Source organism: Jatropha curcas, chromosome 4, assembly GCF_041381405.1.
Source record: "Jatropha curcas cultivar XTBG-Jc1 chromosome 4, XTBG_Jcur_1.0, whole genome shotgun sequence".
Classification (NCBI taxonomy): domain Eukaryota; kingdom Viridiplantae; phylum Streptophyta; class Magnoliopsida; order Malpighiales; family Euphorbiaceae; genus Jatropha; species Jatropha curcas.
Window position 1 is genome coordinate 26483492 of NC_143154.1, and position 18183 is coordinate 26501674.

The 18183-nt window shown below is 28.6% G+C and overlaps 1 protein-coding gene and 2 long non-coding RNA genes across 3 annotated transcripts; all 3 read right to left on the reverse strand.

The window, feature by feature from the left end:
* Positions 1-93: 93 nt before the first annotated feature.
* Positions 94-994, reverse strand: LOC149497083 (uncharacterized). Its single transcript, XR_016320600.1, has 2 exons — positions 797-994; positions 94-524 (listed from the first exon to the last, which is right to left on the reverse strand). It is a non-coding gene; the product is annotated as an uncharacterized LOC149497083 (long non-coding RNA).
* A 2436-nt stretch (positions 995-3430) lies between these two features.
* On the reverse strand, positions 3431-4516 carry LOC149497084 (uncharacterized). The gene is made up of 2 exons (XR_016320631.1): positions 4399-4516; positions 3431-4143 (listed from the first exon to the last, which is right to left on the reverse strand). It is a non-coding gene; the product is annotated as an uncharacterized LOC149497084 (long non-coding RNA).
* A 5491-nt stretch (positions 4517-10007) lies between these two features.
* LOC110010848 (protein GAMETE EXPRESSED 3-like) lies at positions 10008-15833 on the reverse strand. Its single transcript, XM_089720008.1, has 10 exons — positions 15737-15833; positions 12926-13113; positions 12519-12848; positions 12182-12428; positions 11804-12088; positions 11618-11704; positions 11251-11283; positions 11096-11155; positions 10861-11003; positions 10008-10695 (listed from the first exon to the last, which is right to left on the reverse strand). Exons 1-10 carry the CDS (start codon positions 15831-15833, stop codon positions 10159-10161), a joined length of 2007 nt encoding a protein of 668 aa, XP_089576134.1. The 3' UTR covers positions 10008-10158.
* Between the last annotated feature and the right edge of the window lie 2350 nt (positions 15834-18183).

The window sequence follows — 18183 nt, forward strand, 5'->3', positions numbered from 1 at the left end:
TTAATTCTCACCCCAATTTGAATTATCCAATCAATTTAAAACATTAGTATATTCTCACATACTTTAATAATATAAACGGTTGATCATATTACATTATGTCGTAAATAAAAAATTATATATATATAAAGATAAAATTATAAATACCTAAACAACGTGCAACCCAAGTCAAAATAAAAATACTACATATAAAAAGAGGGACAATTCTCGGATAACACCTCAGTAAATATAAAACTCTTGACATATATATAGTTGGCAAGTTCATAACACTCTCCTTTTTATTTATTCATTATTATATATAAAATGAAGATAACTTCATTTTATATATATATGTATATATATTCAAGGGTTCGGAACATGAGAGCAATTCCTTTTGTAAGGGTCACAAGGTGGTGGGTTCGGAACATGAGAACAAGCCTTCCCTGACCTTGAGTAAGGGCCACAAGGTGGGTCTTTTCTTTTGGGAGAGGGCAGACAATATCTCTTCCCATGGCCGCATTCAAACGGTCCTGTTCTTCCTGTTCTTCCTGCATATGATATTAATTCATATTGGTAGATACATCAGAAATTATTAATAGGAGAATTTAAACTCTCCATTGCATATATTTTATTGTAAATTTAACTGCACTATTACAAGATAAACACGTTTATTACTCCAATTTATGAAAAAAAATTATGAATTCATCTGGCTTGAACCTTTGTAAACTTTTACATATTTAAGTTCAGTTTCGGTTTATAATAATAATAATAAAAAAAGGATTATTCCAGGAAACATTTTGAAGAGATAGCTAGTTCTTACCTTTCTCGATAGCAGCTAATTTTCTAGCTGAAGTGAGAGAAGGGGAAAAGAAAATGGTAGCCAAGAGAATGCATATTAGGAGAAAGGCCGCCTTCATGTTGGAGATGATCCTATATTTTTCAAGTACTCTTATTTATAGTAATAAATCAGCATGCCAATTTTGAATTCTAATAGCATAATTATTTGCAGTATATGTTAAAAAATATATAAAGCCAAAGATTTAATTCCTACTTGACTCCACAGTAAATCCATATATAGATTTTTCCAAGCAATTGTATGGCTATTATAATAAATTAATAAATGAATAATTATAGCAAAGCCAGGAAAATAGACTTACGAAATTGACTCCAAGTCAATGCAAGACATAGCCAGAGATTCGATCACTAGTAGACTGTCGGACAAATCAAAATATTGCTAGGAGGAAATTTCATTTTCAAGATTTGAAATCTTTATCTTTAGAATCGAGGATCGAGAATCGAAGATTCAGTATTAATTCTGCCATAAAATACTAAAAATTGAGTGCAAATAATTAATGTATTTATATAAATTTCAATTCTAAATTATTTACTCAATACAAAATGAAAAGAACTTAATGACTTGCGTGTTGTAAGTTTAAAATATCAAACTATCAAGTTTAAAATTTTAACATAAAACAAAGTAAAACTATAAAGCCATTAAAATTTCCTATCCAAATCCATAATATTCATTATCATTTTCAAATTCAAGCCCTCATTATCTTCATATTTTAATATAACTAAATTCTCCTGCTTTGTTCTCGATTTCTCTATATTGATTTATATTAACTTTTTTACTGAATTTGTTAGGTAAGACCGCAAGAAAATCATTAGATATGAGAATCGACTCAAATCATAAGATTCAAATTGTTTAGCATGAAAATTGAATCAAATTGTAAAATTCCTATAATGAATTATAAGATTCTAATAATACTATTATTTTAAATTGTGGAAATACAAAGTAGGTAGCTAGTTAGCTAGTTCTTAACTATTTGACCAACCGCAGTGAAAGTAAGGAAAAAGAAAATGGTAGCCAACAGTATGCATATTAGGAGAAATGCTTTCGCGTCTGGAGATGATTCTATATTTTTGCCTATCTATATAAATATTAAATAACATTTATTGGATTTATATCATATCCGTATTTTCAAAAGGTTTTCAAATTTCATACATAATATAAAAAGGTTAAAAGGTATTTAAAAAAAAAAAAAAAAACCCTAGTTGTGGTTCAGTTGATATCGCAAACAGGGCACGTGGAAAGAGCTCTTGGGATTCGATCCCAACTAAATGCATCTGCAGAGAGCGCTGAAAAACCTTAACTGTAATTAAGCTTCGAGTCAGATCAGATGATCCCTGGTAATGGATACTTGAAGATAAACTATTTATATTTAATGTATTTTTTTTATATATAATATCACGTATCAATTTTTTTTTTCTCATAATTTTTTTGAAATAAAATGTTAGGTCCGTTAAACAAAAATTTTAATGTATCTTTACATATGGCCCATGGGTTATAAATAAATTCTAATTATATCATTAATGTAAATTAAGATAGATAAGAAAGGAACTTTCATTATTGAAAAGCGAATCAGTATAATAAGAAATTAAATTAAGAGTCCATATACTTAAATATAATGGATAGACAAATTTTATTGCAGTAATGGTTTTTTTTTTTTTAATCAAAAACGACACATAAGTACTAAGAAAGTGCAATTAAGCCAGAAATTAAAGTTCTCAAGACACTGTCATCGAGAACATTTATTGTCCACATAGCCAGAAATTAAATTTTTATATGTCCAACTAAATCTTTTAGGGGATATGATGTAGCTTAAATTCAACTCCAATTCATAATATTAAATTTAATTTTCTTTATTTAAGTAAAATTTATTATTGATCTTAATGCTTTCAGACAGAATTTCTTCCATAAGATAATTTATTTCATTAATCATTATAGAGAGAAGGGTCTTTGATATGAACAGAGTAATAAATTTCATAAGAATAATAACTTAATGTGAGAGTTAAATGGTTTGACTTGTGAGAGGTTTTTATAAAATTAAAAGTATTAATTTGTGAATTCTTGAATAATCATAAAACTTAATAATTTAATTTATGTTTGGTTGTGTCGTTGAGAGATGGGTAATTGAATTGGTTTAAATAGTTAATAACACATCGAGAGAACTTATTAGCGATTTTAGGGTTATTTCTCCTTCTTGAATAATTAAAATTTATCAAACTAAAATGATATATTGAATAGAATTAAGTGAAGTCAAAATCCCTAATAATCTTTAAACCTTGATTTTTTTCAATAATTACTTATTTGATTTCTCTGTTATTGTTCTATTTTATTTCTTTTATTTTCAAATATATTATCCTTGTTGTCGTGTAAATAATAATAGATTAACACAATTTTGATACTTAGTATGCAATTTCGTGGGACAATACTCTACTCACTTTTTATTATTTATTTGCGATTTCGTGCACTTGCGAATTTGCGCGGTTAGGACTAATAATAAAAATAGATATTTCTATTTATATGTTTAGAATGGATAACTAAATTGATAAAATTAATAAACATAGTCCAAATATTCACCATATACGTAACATCGTCCTCTTGAAAAAAAAAAAAAGACATACATAGTCTTTTATTCTCCACATATAGATAGAAGATTACATTATTACATATTTCTGTTTTATGATTAACCGAAGACAAAAACCCTTAGAACAGACTGCTTCATCTTATTCATACACTTAATTTCCACGCTAAGCTTAATTATTCTTTCAGAAAACAGAATAATTACTCTACATATGTGTGTGTGTGTGTATATATATATATATATATATATATATATATATATATATATATAGGTAAACTTCAAAGAGAAAAACACCTCAGTACATATGTAGCTTGCAAGTTGATTACAAACTCACTTTTATTCATAATTAGGTATAAAATGATGAAAAAGGACTGAGGATATCTTCGTACGAGAAAAAACTTACCTAGATCCGATCCATATCCTCGCTCTTTATAGAAAAACTTACTTAGATTCGATCAATGTCTCTGCTCTTTTTAGAAATCTGAATTTTATTTACTTGGTCCAGCAGTGGAACATGAACTATATTCAGGTAAGTTTTTTTAACTGTATATGTATCTTCAAGGGTTGGGACAACGTGGATCACGCTCGTAAGGATTACAAGGTTTTTTGGGAGGACTACGCCCAGCAGGGAGACAGTATCGACTCCCACGGCCGCATCCAAATGATGGGCTTTTGGGATTTCTTGCTACTGGCCTTGTTATTGGTTTGCCACTGGCATTAACTGCTGCTGTTGCTATTCCTGCACCAAACATTTATTCATATTCAACATTTAGACTCTTGATTGTATATATTTATTATAAATTTAACAAGGTGGCAATATCATAAAATAAACACGTCTATTACTTCAATTTGTGAAAAGAATTATAAAACCAATATTTTAGAAATTAAGGTTAGAGTCGTTATAAGAAAGTTTTATATTTTATATTTTATATTTGAATTTGCTAAGCGAGATGAATAATTTATTGAAAGAAAGTGGTAGCTAGCTAGTTATTACCTGTCTCAAAATCAGCTAATTCACTAGCTGCAGCTGAAGAAGGGGAAAGGGAAATGGTAACCAAGAGAATGCAAAATAGGAGAAAGGCCTTCATGTTGGAGATGATTTATATTTTTATTTGCAATTATGTCTTTCCTAAATTACTCTTATTTATAGTAATAAATCAGCAAGACAAATTTGAATTGTAATAACATAATAATTTGCACTACATGTTAAAACATATATAAAGACTTTCTACTTGACTCTACAATAAATCCATTTTGTAGTTTTTTCCAAGCAATTGTATGGCTGTTATAATAAATTAAACAAATATCTACCAATATTTTTCTTTTAATTATTTGGTCATTATATATTTTTATATAAATTAAACAAATATCTACATGTTAAAATTTTATATATTTTTTTCTAATATTAATAGTATAAGTTTACTTAATTTATAAATATGAATTTCGTGTGCCAAGCTAATTATTGTAGTATTATTTTTTTGCCGAGGTTTACTTATTCAGAAAAGCAAATTTTTTATGGTATGACAATCAAATGAATATAAGGAAAATATAATATTTTTAGTATCTGTAAAATTAAAAAAAAATAATAAAGTACTAATTTTAAAAAAATATATTTTTGGGATGTATAAAAAATAATAAATATACTTGTTGACTCCAAGTCAATGCGGAAAAAAAAAGTAGTGATAATAATTTTCCATTGAAGTAGACTGCCTTTTCAAATTAAATTATCTAAATATATCAATTGGATCTCACTTATGAAGCCACTTTACCACAGTACTGCTATATTTTCAAAATTTGATATTTTACTGACTCATAAAATGGTAAAGGGCTGACTGCCTCAATTTAAAAAATTATATTCTTTTTTTCATACCAGAAAAAATAATTTTCACACCAATTTGTTGTGTTTTGATTAGTCTCCTACAAAGTCTCGACTTCGAGTCCTTTCCACTAAAAAAATTGCTATTAATTTCCACTAAAAAAATTGCTATTAAATTTATCTCTCCGCCAAAAAAATTGTTATCAATTTAGTGAAGGTTATTGAAAGGGGAGAGTCATCATACTGTGTAGCTCACAGTGTTATTTTGATCGATCGGATATTTTTTAGTTACTAGTTCTAATAGGCCAAATTCTAATTTTAGGATTGGATATTCAAAACCTTTTAATGTACAATTTAAAGTATATTGCAGTATTATTACCTTTTAATAATGGTGAAATACCCAATTGGATATCCAATTAACAAATTCATTAAATCATTGGAAGAGGCAATGCATATATAATTTGTTTATTTTCAATTGTAAATTTTACACTAATAACATCTCTTATATAATTATCTTTGCATATTTTTATGTATTTATTTCTTACCTGTTAATAGGTGTCCAGAGGATGGTTTTGCTAGAAAACAATGAATACTTTTTTTTTTTTTTTGTTAAATTAAACAAAAGAAAATATTTTACCTATCCACCAAGAACAAAATTCATTGTATTAGATATCCAAAAATTGGAAGGCATTAATAGTTATTTTAATATTTTCACTCCTTAAGAATTATTTTTTTAATTTGTTCTTTACACCTTTGATTTATTAAAAATTAAAAAAAAAATATTAACTTTCTTTTGAGTATTATTATTTCGTTCAAGGTTTAAGAATGATTGTGCAAATCAAAAAACAATTTGATTTTTCAATTTAAACCATTAATTCTCACCTCAATTTGAATTATCCAATCAATTTAAAATATGATTATACTGTGAGAGAGTTTAATAATACAAACGGTTGATCATATGATAACAAATTATATATGTGAAGGTAAAATTATAAGTATGTAAACGACATGCAACACAAAGTAAATAAATAAAAAACTTCATATAAGAAGAGGCAATGTTCTAAGATAACATCTGCATACATATATAAGTCTTGACGTATAGTTGACAATAGATTAAAATAACACTGCGGGATACACAATAGGGGTAACCCTCCCATTGACTCATTAAATTAATAAAAACACTTATAGTTAAAATGACTCAAACTTGAAACTTCTCGCTCCTCGTATAAATGAACCAAACTATATTTGATTGGCCATAACACTTATTTTTATTTATTTATTATTATGTATAAAATGAAGATGACTTCATATATATATATATATATATATATATATATATATATATATATATATTTTCAAGGGTTCGTAATATGAGAATCACAACCCTTCTTTATGTAAGGTCCTCAACGTGGGGGAGGTGGGGCAAACATTCTTCTTTTGGGAGGCAGACAATTTTTCTTCCCAGGGCTGCATCGAAATGGTAGGGGTGTTGGCTTACCTGGCCGCGGCCACCCTTTTGGAATTGGTATTCTTGCATCTGATATTAATTCATGTCGGTAGATACATCAGAAATTATAAAAAAGGAGAATTTCGACTCTCCATTGCATATATTTATTATAAATTTAACAGCACTATTATAAAAAAACACGTTTATTACTTCAGTCTTAGCCTGTAAACAGGTTTAATAATAATAAAAATATTATTAAAAAAAACATTTTAAGAGTAAAGCGTAAGAGACGTTATAATAAAATTTTATATTTGAATTTGCTTACTGAGACGAAAAATTTATTGAAAGAAAGTGCTGGCTAGGTAGTTAGTTCTTACCTTTCCCAATAGCAGCTAATTCCCTAGCTGAAGTGAGGGAAGGGGAAAAGGAAATGGTAGCCAAAAGAATGCAAATCAGGAGAAAGGCCTTCTTCATGTTGGAGATGATTCTATATTTTTGTTTGCAATTATGTGTTTCTTCGAGTACTCTTATTTATAGTAATAAATCAGCAAGCCAAATTTGAATTGTAATAACATGATTATTTGCAACTATATGTTAAAAAATATATAAAGCCAAAGACTTTGATCAATTACAACGTGACTCCACAGTAAATCCATAGATAGATTTTTCCAAGCAATTGTATAGCTGTTATAATAAATTAATAAATTATTCCATTTGTCTCAAAATATAATAATTTGTACAAAATAATCATCCAAAAATGACTTATATTTTAGGTTCTGCACAAGTTTATTATGGAGATGACATTTCCAATCCAGTGTTCCTATATTAACAGTACCAGTTCGAATCTTGGACGTTGCTTAAGAGATCCAGCAACTCATCCCACTGATCAACTAGTAGTTGGTGTTAGTAGAGTAAATTTTTTTTTCAAGATTTGATCTCTTTATATTACTAAAAAATGAAAGGTGGCCAAGGTTGACTTGTCAATTGAACCAATTATTGAGAGAATTATATTTTTTGTCTCATATCACAAAAAAATTTTATAATATACCTAAATAAATGAAAAAAAAATCTATATCGATGAAATTTGAATGTAACATCTTATTTTAGATTATCATTCAATAAAATTTATTAGATGAACGTTTTATCAGAAATTCAAAATGAACAATATTTTACTCTATTTTTTTCACTTTATTTATTTTTCTAGAATGTATGTTTTTCTCAATCCGTGAAAGAAACTGCAAGAATTTATTGATTGGACCTTTGTTTTGCATTCTTAAATTTAGTCTAGGCTCAAAAATAGCCTAATAATTGGGTAAAAAAAAGGTTCTTCTAAAACCATTTTAGGAGAAAAGGTCAGAAACCTCTACAAGAAGATTTCATATATATTTGAATATGTTGAGCAAAAAAAAAAAAAAAAACACTATTTTTCACTTTAAAAAAAGATAATTAAACGCTATAGTTATCAAATCGAGAATCGAAATTTTTATTTCCCTTAATTCTGTCACACGATGCAAAAAATTAAGTGCAAATAATGTATTTATATAAATTTCAATTCTAAATCATTTACTAAATACAAAATGAAAAGAACTTAATTACTTGTGTTGCAAGTTTAAAATATCAAACTATCAAGTTAAAAATTTTAATATAAAACAAAGTAAAAATATAAAGCCATTAAAATTTCTTATCCAAATCCATGTTTATTCATTATCATTTCCAAATTCAAGCCCTTCTTTATCTTTTTCTTCTAATATACTTATATTCTCTTGCTTCTTTCCTCTGTATTGACTTGTATTGACTTTTTCGTTAGATTTATTTGATAAGAAAATTGTAGGATATAAAAATCGACTTGAATCGTAAGATTTGCGATCAATACCGATTCACCCGTAAGATTTGAATTGTTTAACATGAAAATTGAATCGAATCGTAAGATTCACATCATAAATCATAAGAATCCGGTAACAATAATATTTTAAATTGTGGAAATACAAAGTAGCTAGCTAGTTAGCTGGTTCTTATCCATCTGAGCAAGCTAATTCCCTAGCCGTAGAAAGAAGGGGAAAAGAAAATGGTAGCCAAGAGTATGCATATTAGGAAAAAGACCTTCGTGCTGGAGATGATTCTATATTTTTGCTAGTCTATATAAATATTAAATAACATTTATTGGATGTATATCATATGTGTATTTTCAAATTTCATACATAATATAAAAAAGTTAAAAGATTTTTTTTTTTTTTAAAAAAAAAAAATCCTAATTCGTATGATATTATTTGAAGAGAAAGGATTTGAATTTGCAACCAATATCTTTTGATAGGATGTCTGCAAGTTCGGATGAAACTTCAACGTCAGCTACCATTGACCAACCTTCAAAACTCCCTTCAGTCATTCATGCCACATGTTATGGTCCACAACCATTTAGGCATTCAGTGTCAGTTCCTCCAGTATTCTACCATATTCATTCAACACACCAATATATCTAGGGCCACTGACACTCCGTTTCAAAAATTCACCAAGCTCAACCACTAGATATACACATACACTCCATTTCTTAAGATAGATAAGAAAGGAACTTTCATTATTGAAAATGGAATTAATATAATGGAAATCAAATTAATAATCCATATACTTAAATATATATGGATAGGCTAATTTTATTGCATTAATAGTCTTTTTTTTATAATCAAAGTACAAACAACACATAAGTACTAAAAAAGTGCAATTAAGCCACAAATTAAAGTTCTCAACACACGTACAGAAATCCATTTTCAAGAACTACTTGTTTCATAAGCATGGGAATTGTATTGATAACAAGGCTTCTACATCGGTGGCTTCTTCTTCTTGGGTGGCTTCTTCTTCTTGGGAATTGTATTTTAACCCATTTGATCCGGTGATAATATTCACTTATTTAATTCATATTTAGGGTGAAGCCAATTCCGTGTATAAATTAATTTTTAAAGTTTGCTCATTTAGTTCTTTTAAGTGTACAAATTTTATACGCTATTTTATCTAGTACCATACCGTGGCTTTGGCTTGTTATTAATGATTCTTTAAAAATTGCTTAGGCTCTTTCTTGTATTAGTTAGAAAGAATTTGGTTCAATTCATGCAACTGATAGATGAATAAAATCGGAAAAAAAATAAGCTGATTCGAAATTGTTCCAAATAAAATTAGATACGGTACATCTTAATTAAATAAGATAAATTTAATATTTAAAATAAAATAATTTTATTAAAATTTGCTCAAATTTCTATTTGAATTTCTTATTTTTCCTAAAAATGAAAAAAATATGTAGCTTACGAAAACTTGCCGAAACCAAAATATCATTGAAATCGATTGCAATTGGAAATTTCGTATTAGGAATCGAGGGTTATATATATATAGAAGCAAAGAATGATACTTGCCAATTATTTGGGTAAGGTATGTTTTTAGTTCATGCCAGTTGCATTGTTATAAAATTACTCAAAAACATTCGAAACTTCAAAATTAAATTGTTGCTAGTCAGTTGAAGACAAAGCCCTCCTTCTTTTCAACCATATGCTTCTTCTTCCACTTGTTTCTGTTGATTGCACCTCTTCTCCATCATCACACAGCTCTATTACTTCCTTTGAACTCGATGCTACTGGTTCTGATGAATTTGGTGAGTCTCTTACCCAATCTCCATCATCACTTGAACTATCTTCTGCTTGTACTGGTTCTTTTGCCTTGGACTTATAATCTCTCTCGCTGCTGCTTCCTTCAGAAGATGTATCACTTAATGTGTGAAAAATAGTAACACTTTCTTTCTTTACACTTTGAAAAGAGTAACTCCTTGTTTTTCCATCGCATACTGGAAGGATAGGTTTTGACTGGAGGCCATGGCCATCTCTGCCCAAACTGTATGTCGTTGAGAGCTTCCTTTCAATTACGTTTCTTTCTGTTATCAAATCTCCCATTTCTTCTATCACATTATTTGCCACTGCTTCCTCTGCAGCCTTTTGTTGTAGTTCTGTTATCGTCCTATCGAATGCTTTCTTCTTGAGCTGGAGAGATCGCTGAACATTTTTCAAAGAGGGAAGAAGTATCAGAATTTGAAGATTTATCTTTCTGTGTTACAAGACAGACACTCGAATATTTTATGATATTAATTTTTATATATCGGAAAATGTGAAAAATATGTTTATGCAAAGAATTAATGCAGAACATATGAATGCTCTTACTCTCTTTTCAAGAAAATCTCCCAAATCTTGATCTTGAAGTTTCTTTTTGCCCCAAAATATGCAGCAAAATCGCACAAGCCCAGCTAAAATCACCAACACTGTGGACTCAAATACCAGAAACAACATTATTGTTCTCTCATTACCTGAATCAAGAGTAAAACAATACAGCTTTTCATATCAACTTTTTAATAATTGTTAAATAATTTTTCAATGTTTATAGAATTATAGAGCTTGCCCGTGTAATTTTTTGGATGCTTGGGCCTTGCTTGTGAGCAGGTAGATACAAGCTTCTCATCTGATCACAAAATAAATAAATAAAAAAGATTGTCGTGGTTTATATCATATGATCATCAAGAAAATTTACAAGAAGAGATTAAAAAGAAAAAGAACCTTTGCTGCGGCATGGTAGTGGGTTGCCTACCTCTGCATGTCATCCACAAAAGCCAAAGTGTAAGTTCAACAACACATAAGAAGAACATAGTCTGTGATTGGTTAATTACCAATGATTTATTCAATTAATTAATTTAAAATTTTATAGCAAACAATTATCTAGAAATGAGTAACAATAAAATTGTATATGTATGTGTAAAATTTTTAGTGCTTGTACTGTAATCGTGTATAAAATATGGAAATCTCGAGTTCGAACACCGGTTAGAGTCAAGTTTACTAATAAAATAAGTCAGTTTAATATAATACCATTTGTTAACTTTTATCCCAGTTGATTAGGGTTTAGTTTATGATTGTGTTAGAATCTCACTTGAAGCAGCAATAAATGCAAGAAGGATTCCCTCATCCAATACAAAATGCTGCAAATCACTTTGAGACAATAACAATGGAAATTGATCTGCAAGAGAGCACATTGAGAGTCTTTTGGAGATAATGAGATCGAAAATTCATTAATTAAAATCTTTTCATGCCAAAATCAAGACTGGAAAAAAATTACCAGGATAGCTTGCAGACCAGTAGACAGCTCCAGTAGCTGGAACCAACAAGGTGAAGACAACACCTTTAGGCTTCAAAGCTGAGATATAATTGTATTCCCCAATTACTTGACTAACCTTTCCTTCCATCTCTGTTTGACATATGTAAACTGCATAGCCAGAACAATCAAGTAATGGACTAACTTGAATAACATTATTTAGTTCAGATTCTTTTGAAAATTTCTTCACAACTCCATTTGGTGAGATTGAGTAGAGAAATCCATCCAATGAACCGAGAGATATCCAACCTGCCATTGAGATCTTAAATTTTGAGTTTGATTCCTATATTATTGTGCTTTAGTTGTATTAGAAGTCACTGTTCATCTGTAACTCAACTTTACCATTAGAATCCACCATTGCTGCACCTTCAGCTGCACTTAAAGGTCCAATACTTGTCTGCCATAAAAGATTGCCCATAGAAACATCTAATGCCAACACAAGAGCCTTGATGGGCAGAATAACATACAAAAGACCATTATTACCAGAAATTAGACTGAAATCTTTGTCAAATGAGCTTAAATCATGGATCCAATTAAAATGAGGACTATGAAGGGACACAGAATAAATCTCCCCTGCATTATTTGAAATCTGCAGGTGTAAAGATCTCAATTAACTCATAATCAAACCAAAAATTAACTAAACCCGCAAAATAAAAAAGGGGTAAGAGCAAAACCTTACATATATACTAGCCTGACAATGATCAATCACAGGAACAGAAGTAAAATAGCAATCTGGAATACCTTTTCTGCAACCAAGACTATAATTAAATTGAGAGATCACAGGTCCTACACTCCATAGCAACTGTCCACTCATCGAATATGCAAATAGCCCTTGGTTCTTGATATTGATCAACACATATGAACTCATTGTGTTCACTACAAGCCCAATAATTTCTCCTCCACCTTCTTGCCCCTTTTCAGGACCAAAAAAGATATCTGCTGTAGGTGAAGTTGTCGCATCATCTAGAAAACTTATGTTCAGGACTCTGTTTTCTGCAACCATATATAACTACCAAAACCATGAATGAGTCTACACAGTGCCATATTGTAGAAGAAGATAGAGAGAATTACAAATTGCTTACTTACCTTTCCTCTACCGCCATGAACAGGACCTAGAGTAACATTGCATGCATGAGTCAAATGTAATGTCCAAGAAATTGACCCATTACTTTCAAATGCAAAAAAATTTCTTTCACAACAAGTATAAATCCTGCCATCTTCACCAATAAGAGGTTTCGAAAGCCTGCAAGTGGATCTTGTTGAAGGTCCTTTGCCTAAATCAAGAGAAAATTAGGTTAAGCATCAAAAAGTAGTATTGCATAAAATTTCATGTACCACTGGAAGAAAACAAAGAGAGAATCTAACTGGGCGAATTCTGGAAAAATGTGAAAGTAGAAGCAGTGATTAGCGGCAAAAAGAGAAGGAATATAGTTGACATTGCATAGAATTAATTAATTTCCCAAATGCAGTGAAAGAATTGCAGATTCTAGGGTTTGGTTGATTCAGTTTCCTAAGTTTTTAAAATTGTAACCGTTAAATAACTGCTCTGTTTGTGCCTTTGTGGCGGGAATGATATTCGCACGGTTAGGAATTAGAATTCTCCATGCATTGTTTCTTTTTTTTTTTTTTGTCCTTTTTTTTTTTCTTTTTTTGCTTCTACATACTTAAGTCGGATTCAATAAAAAATCAATATTCTAAATCCAAGATATTAAATCAGTGAGATGGGAATATCGTCATTAAGCGATTGCAATAATTTATTTTCCTTAATTTTAAGATAATATAAAATTCTCAATGTTTATTTAAAAAAAAGTTAAATGTAATATTTATATAGATTATAATCAATAATATAAAAAACACGCTATATAAAACTAATTATTCAAAAAATTTTCTCTTAACAGCATGATTTATTTGTATCTTAAAAATATTTTTGAAAAAAAATAAAAAATTAAATAACTTAATTAACTTTACTCGTTAGTTTATGCAAATCAAGAATCATCCATTGAAGTTGACCTTTTAAGTTCTAAATATTCCAAATCATCAAAACTAAGAATGACGAACAAGCATACTATAGTTTCAAAAAGCAAGACTAAAGACCACTCGTCGGTAGCCGACTGTGATATATTGGGGTACAAAAAGAATCATTTTTTCTTTACAGTGGTATTTACTGTGATAAGAAAACGCGAAATACACAAATAAAATGGAATAGTAATAAAAATAAATATTTCTATTTATATGTCTAGTAGCTTGAATGGAATAAGGAAGGAAATACAATAATAATGAGAAGAAATTCAATAATCATCGTGGGACGTTGAAAAGAAATTATATTAAATTGAAATAATAAATATGTTTTTTCCTTCTTCTTATGTTAATGTGTAAGAACAAAATTCTCATCTATATATGATTTTGGAGCTTTCAAACAATGTAACATTCATTTTTTTATTTTTGACTTTTCTATGTAAAAGCATTGATTTTATATTTTGGTTACTATAATTTTTACAAGAACAATTTTTCACAATTTTTAACTATCTAATAAATATTCAATCGATTTAATTTTATAAATTAAAATATTTAGTATAAAAAATATTTATATTAAAGTGTTTAATTATATAATTTTATAAATTAAAGTTTTCAATGATCAAAGTAGAAATTAAAAGTACCACAAAATATTTTTATATAAAGTGCAAAATAAATTTATGCATTTGGGTAAATTTACTATAATAAAATAGGTCTTATTATTACTGTGCATTAGTCATTATTTAAAGTACACTGCAGATTCTGTGCAAAACATTTCTTTTCCAAAATTTGTTCGTTCTTTGTTGTGGAAAAGAGACAAGGGTTGACTGCGCCAATTGAAAACTGAACCATTTTGTTGTGAGAAGTATACTTTTTTTTCTCATACCAGAAAAATAATTTTATCATCCCAAATTTTTTTTTTTTAAATTTCTATATCGGTGAGATTTGAATTTCTCTTCTTAGTTTAGATTATTATCACACGATTAAATATTTTCAATCAACAAATGACAAATATTAAATCAAGAGTTTATCTTATGTGAGAGTTAGGAAAATAAAAATAGAAATAGAAAACATTGGCTTAATGTTTTTAAATAAAATGGAGCAGGTCATAACCATGTCATATATATATATATATATATATATATATATATATATATATATATATATATATATATATAATTCATATCCGTCTCTTTCTTAAATATATTAAATTTTACCCGCCTCATTTGAATCAAATTCGGGCGAGTATTCAACGGAGTGAGTAACAAATATTTACTATTATTTCGAGTATTATTATTTCATTCAAGGTTTAAGAATAATTGTGCAAATCAAAATAATTTGATTTTTCATTTTAAACCATTAATTCTTACCCCAATCTGAATTATCCAATCAATTTAAAATATTAGTATACTCTCACATACTTTAATAATATAAACGGTTGATCATATTACATTATGTCATAGATAAAAAATTATATATATATAAAGATAAAATTATAAATACCTAAACAACGTGCAACGCAAGTCAAAATAAAAATACTACATATAAAAAGAGGGACAATTCTATGATAACACCTCAGTAAATATAAAACTCTTGACATATATATAGTTGGCAAGTTCATAACACTCTCCTTTTTATTTATTCATTATCATATATAAAATGAAGATAACTTCATTTTATATATATATGTATATATATTCAAGGGTTCGGAACATGAGAACAACCCTTCCTTATGTAAGGGCTACAAGGAAAACAAATTATAAATTCGTCTAGCTTGAACCTTTGTAAATTTTTACATATTTAAGTTCAGTTTCGGTCTATAATAATAATAATAAAAAAAAGATTATTCCAAGGAAACATTTTTAAGAGATAGCTAGGTCTTACCTTTCTCGATAGCAGCTAATTCTCTAGCTGCAGTGAGAGAAGGGGAAAAGGAGATGGTAGCCAAGAGAATGCATATTAGGAGAAAGGCCGCCTTCATGTTGGAGATGATCCTATATTTATAGTAATAAATCAGCAAGCCAAATTTGAATTCTAATAACATAATTATTTGCAGTATATGTTAAAAAATATATAAAGCCAAAGACTTAATTACTACTTGACTCCATACATTGTTCCAAGCAATTGTATGGCTATTAAAATAAATTAATAATTATAGCAAGCCAGGAAAATAGACTTACGAAATTGACTCCAAGTCAATGCAAGACTGTCGGATAAATCAAAATATTGCGTAGAGGAAATTTCATTTTCAAGATTGAACCTCTCTCTTAATGAAAAGTAAAAGGTGATCAAAGTTGACTCATCAATTGAACCATTTATTCAGAGAATTACTTCTTTTTCTCATATCAGAAAAAGAATTTTATAATATACCAAAAAAAATCTATATCCATGAAATTTGAATCTCCCATCTTATTTTAGATTATCATTTAATAAAATTTATTAAATGAATCTGTTATCAGAAATTCAAAATGAACAATATTTTACTCTTCACTTTATTTATTTTTCTAGACTCTGTGTTTTTCTCAATCCGTGAAAGAAATTGTAGGATTTTCTTAATTGGACCTTTGTTTTGCATTCGTAAATTTAGTCTAGGCTCATAAATAGCTCTAATAATTGGGGGAAAAAAAAAGTTCTCCAAAAAAACCATTTTAGGAGTAAAGGTCAAAACCTCTACAAGAAGATTTCATATATATTTGAATATGTTGAGCAAAGAATAAGCAAATCTATCTCCTGTGGCTCATTTAATGAAACCATTTTTTACTTCAAAAAAACATAATATTATACACTATAGTTATCAAATCCACAATCGAAATCTTTATCTTTAAAATCGAGGATCGAGAATCAAATCATAAGATTCAGTATTCATTCTGCCACAAGATACTAAAAATTAAGTGCAAATAATTAATGTATTTATATAAATTTCAATTCTAAATCATTTACTAAATACAAAATGAAGAGAACTTAATGACTTGCGTGTTGTAAGTTTAAAATATCAAACTATCAAGTTCAAAATTTTAACATAAAACAAAGTAAAACTATGAAGCCATTAAAATTTCCTATCCAAATCCATAATATTCATTATCATTTCAAAATTCAAGCCGTCATTATCTTCACCTTTTAATATAACTATATTCTCCTGCTTCGTTTTCTCTATATTGACTTGTATTGACTTTTCCACTGAGTTTGTTAGGTAAGACCGTAAGAGAATCACTGGATATGAGAATTGACTGGAATCATAAGATTCAAATTGTTTAGCATGAAAATTGAATCGAATGATAAGATTCATATCATGAATCATAAAATTCTGATAATACTAATATTTTAAATTGTGGAAATACAAAGTAGGTAGCTAGTTACAGACTTGGCCATATTACGGTTTTCGGAATCGGAACCGTCGATTCCGAACCGGTGAGAATGGGAATCGTCGGTTCTGAACCAGTGAAAATTGGAATCGAAATCGGTCCGAATGGGAACCGAAATCGATGGCCTATGGTTCAGTTCTGGTTCCACTATTTTTGGAATTGTCCGGAACCACATAATAGGGGTAGCCCTCTCCTTGATTCATTAAATTAGTAAAAATACTTGTAGCCAAAATGACTCGAACTTAAAACTTCTCACTCCTCATATAAGTGAACTAGACCATATTTGATTGGCCATAACACTTGTTTTTATTTATTTATTATTATGTATAAAATGAAGATGACTTCATATATATATATATATATATATATATATATATATATATATATATATATATATATATATATATATATATATATATATATGAGAATCACAACCCTTCTTTTTGTAAGGGCCTCAAGGTGGGGGAGGTGGGGGAGGGATTCTTTTTCTGGGAGGGATTCTTCTTTTGGGAGGGATTGGAGGCAGACAATATTTCTTCCCACGGCTGCATCTAAATGGTAGGTTTTTGGGCTTACCTACAATTGGCGGCCTTCTTATTCCTGCACTTGCTATTCATTAATATTGGTAGATACATCAGAAATTATTAAAAAGGAGAATTTCGATTCTACATTGCATATATTTATTATAAATTTAACAGCTCTATAACAAAAAATACGTTTATTACTTTAATTTATGAAAAAAAAATTATAAATCGTCTATCTCATAAAATCTTACATTTTAAAACTCAGTCTTGGCCTGTAAACAGCAAGTTTAATAATAAAAAAAAATATTATTAAAAAAACATTTTAGGAATAAAATGTAAGAGACTTTATAAGAAAATTTTATATTCGAATTTGCTTAGCGAGATGAAAATTTTGATTCAGTAGTGGACTGTCGAATAAATCAAAATATTGCGTAGAATAAATTTC

What these genes read in the sequence shown, in the direction of transcription:
- LOC110010848 (XM_089720008.1), bottom strand. Translation starts at nt 15,833, where the DNA reads ATGAAGGCGGCCTTTCTCCTAATATGCATTCTCTTGGCTACCATCTCC. An exon ending in AGCAATGGTGGATTCTAATG is followed by an intron (nt 12,089 to 12,181) that starts GTAAAGTTGAGT and finishes TCTCAATGGCAG; the next exon opens with GTTGGATATCTCTCGGTTCA. An exon ending in CTGGTCTGCAAGCTATCCTG is followed by an intron (nt 11,705 to 11,803) that starts GTAATTTTTTTC and finishes GCTCTCTTGCAG; the next exon opens with ATCAATTTCCATTGTTATTG.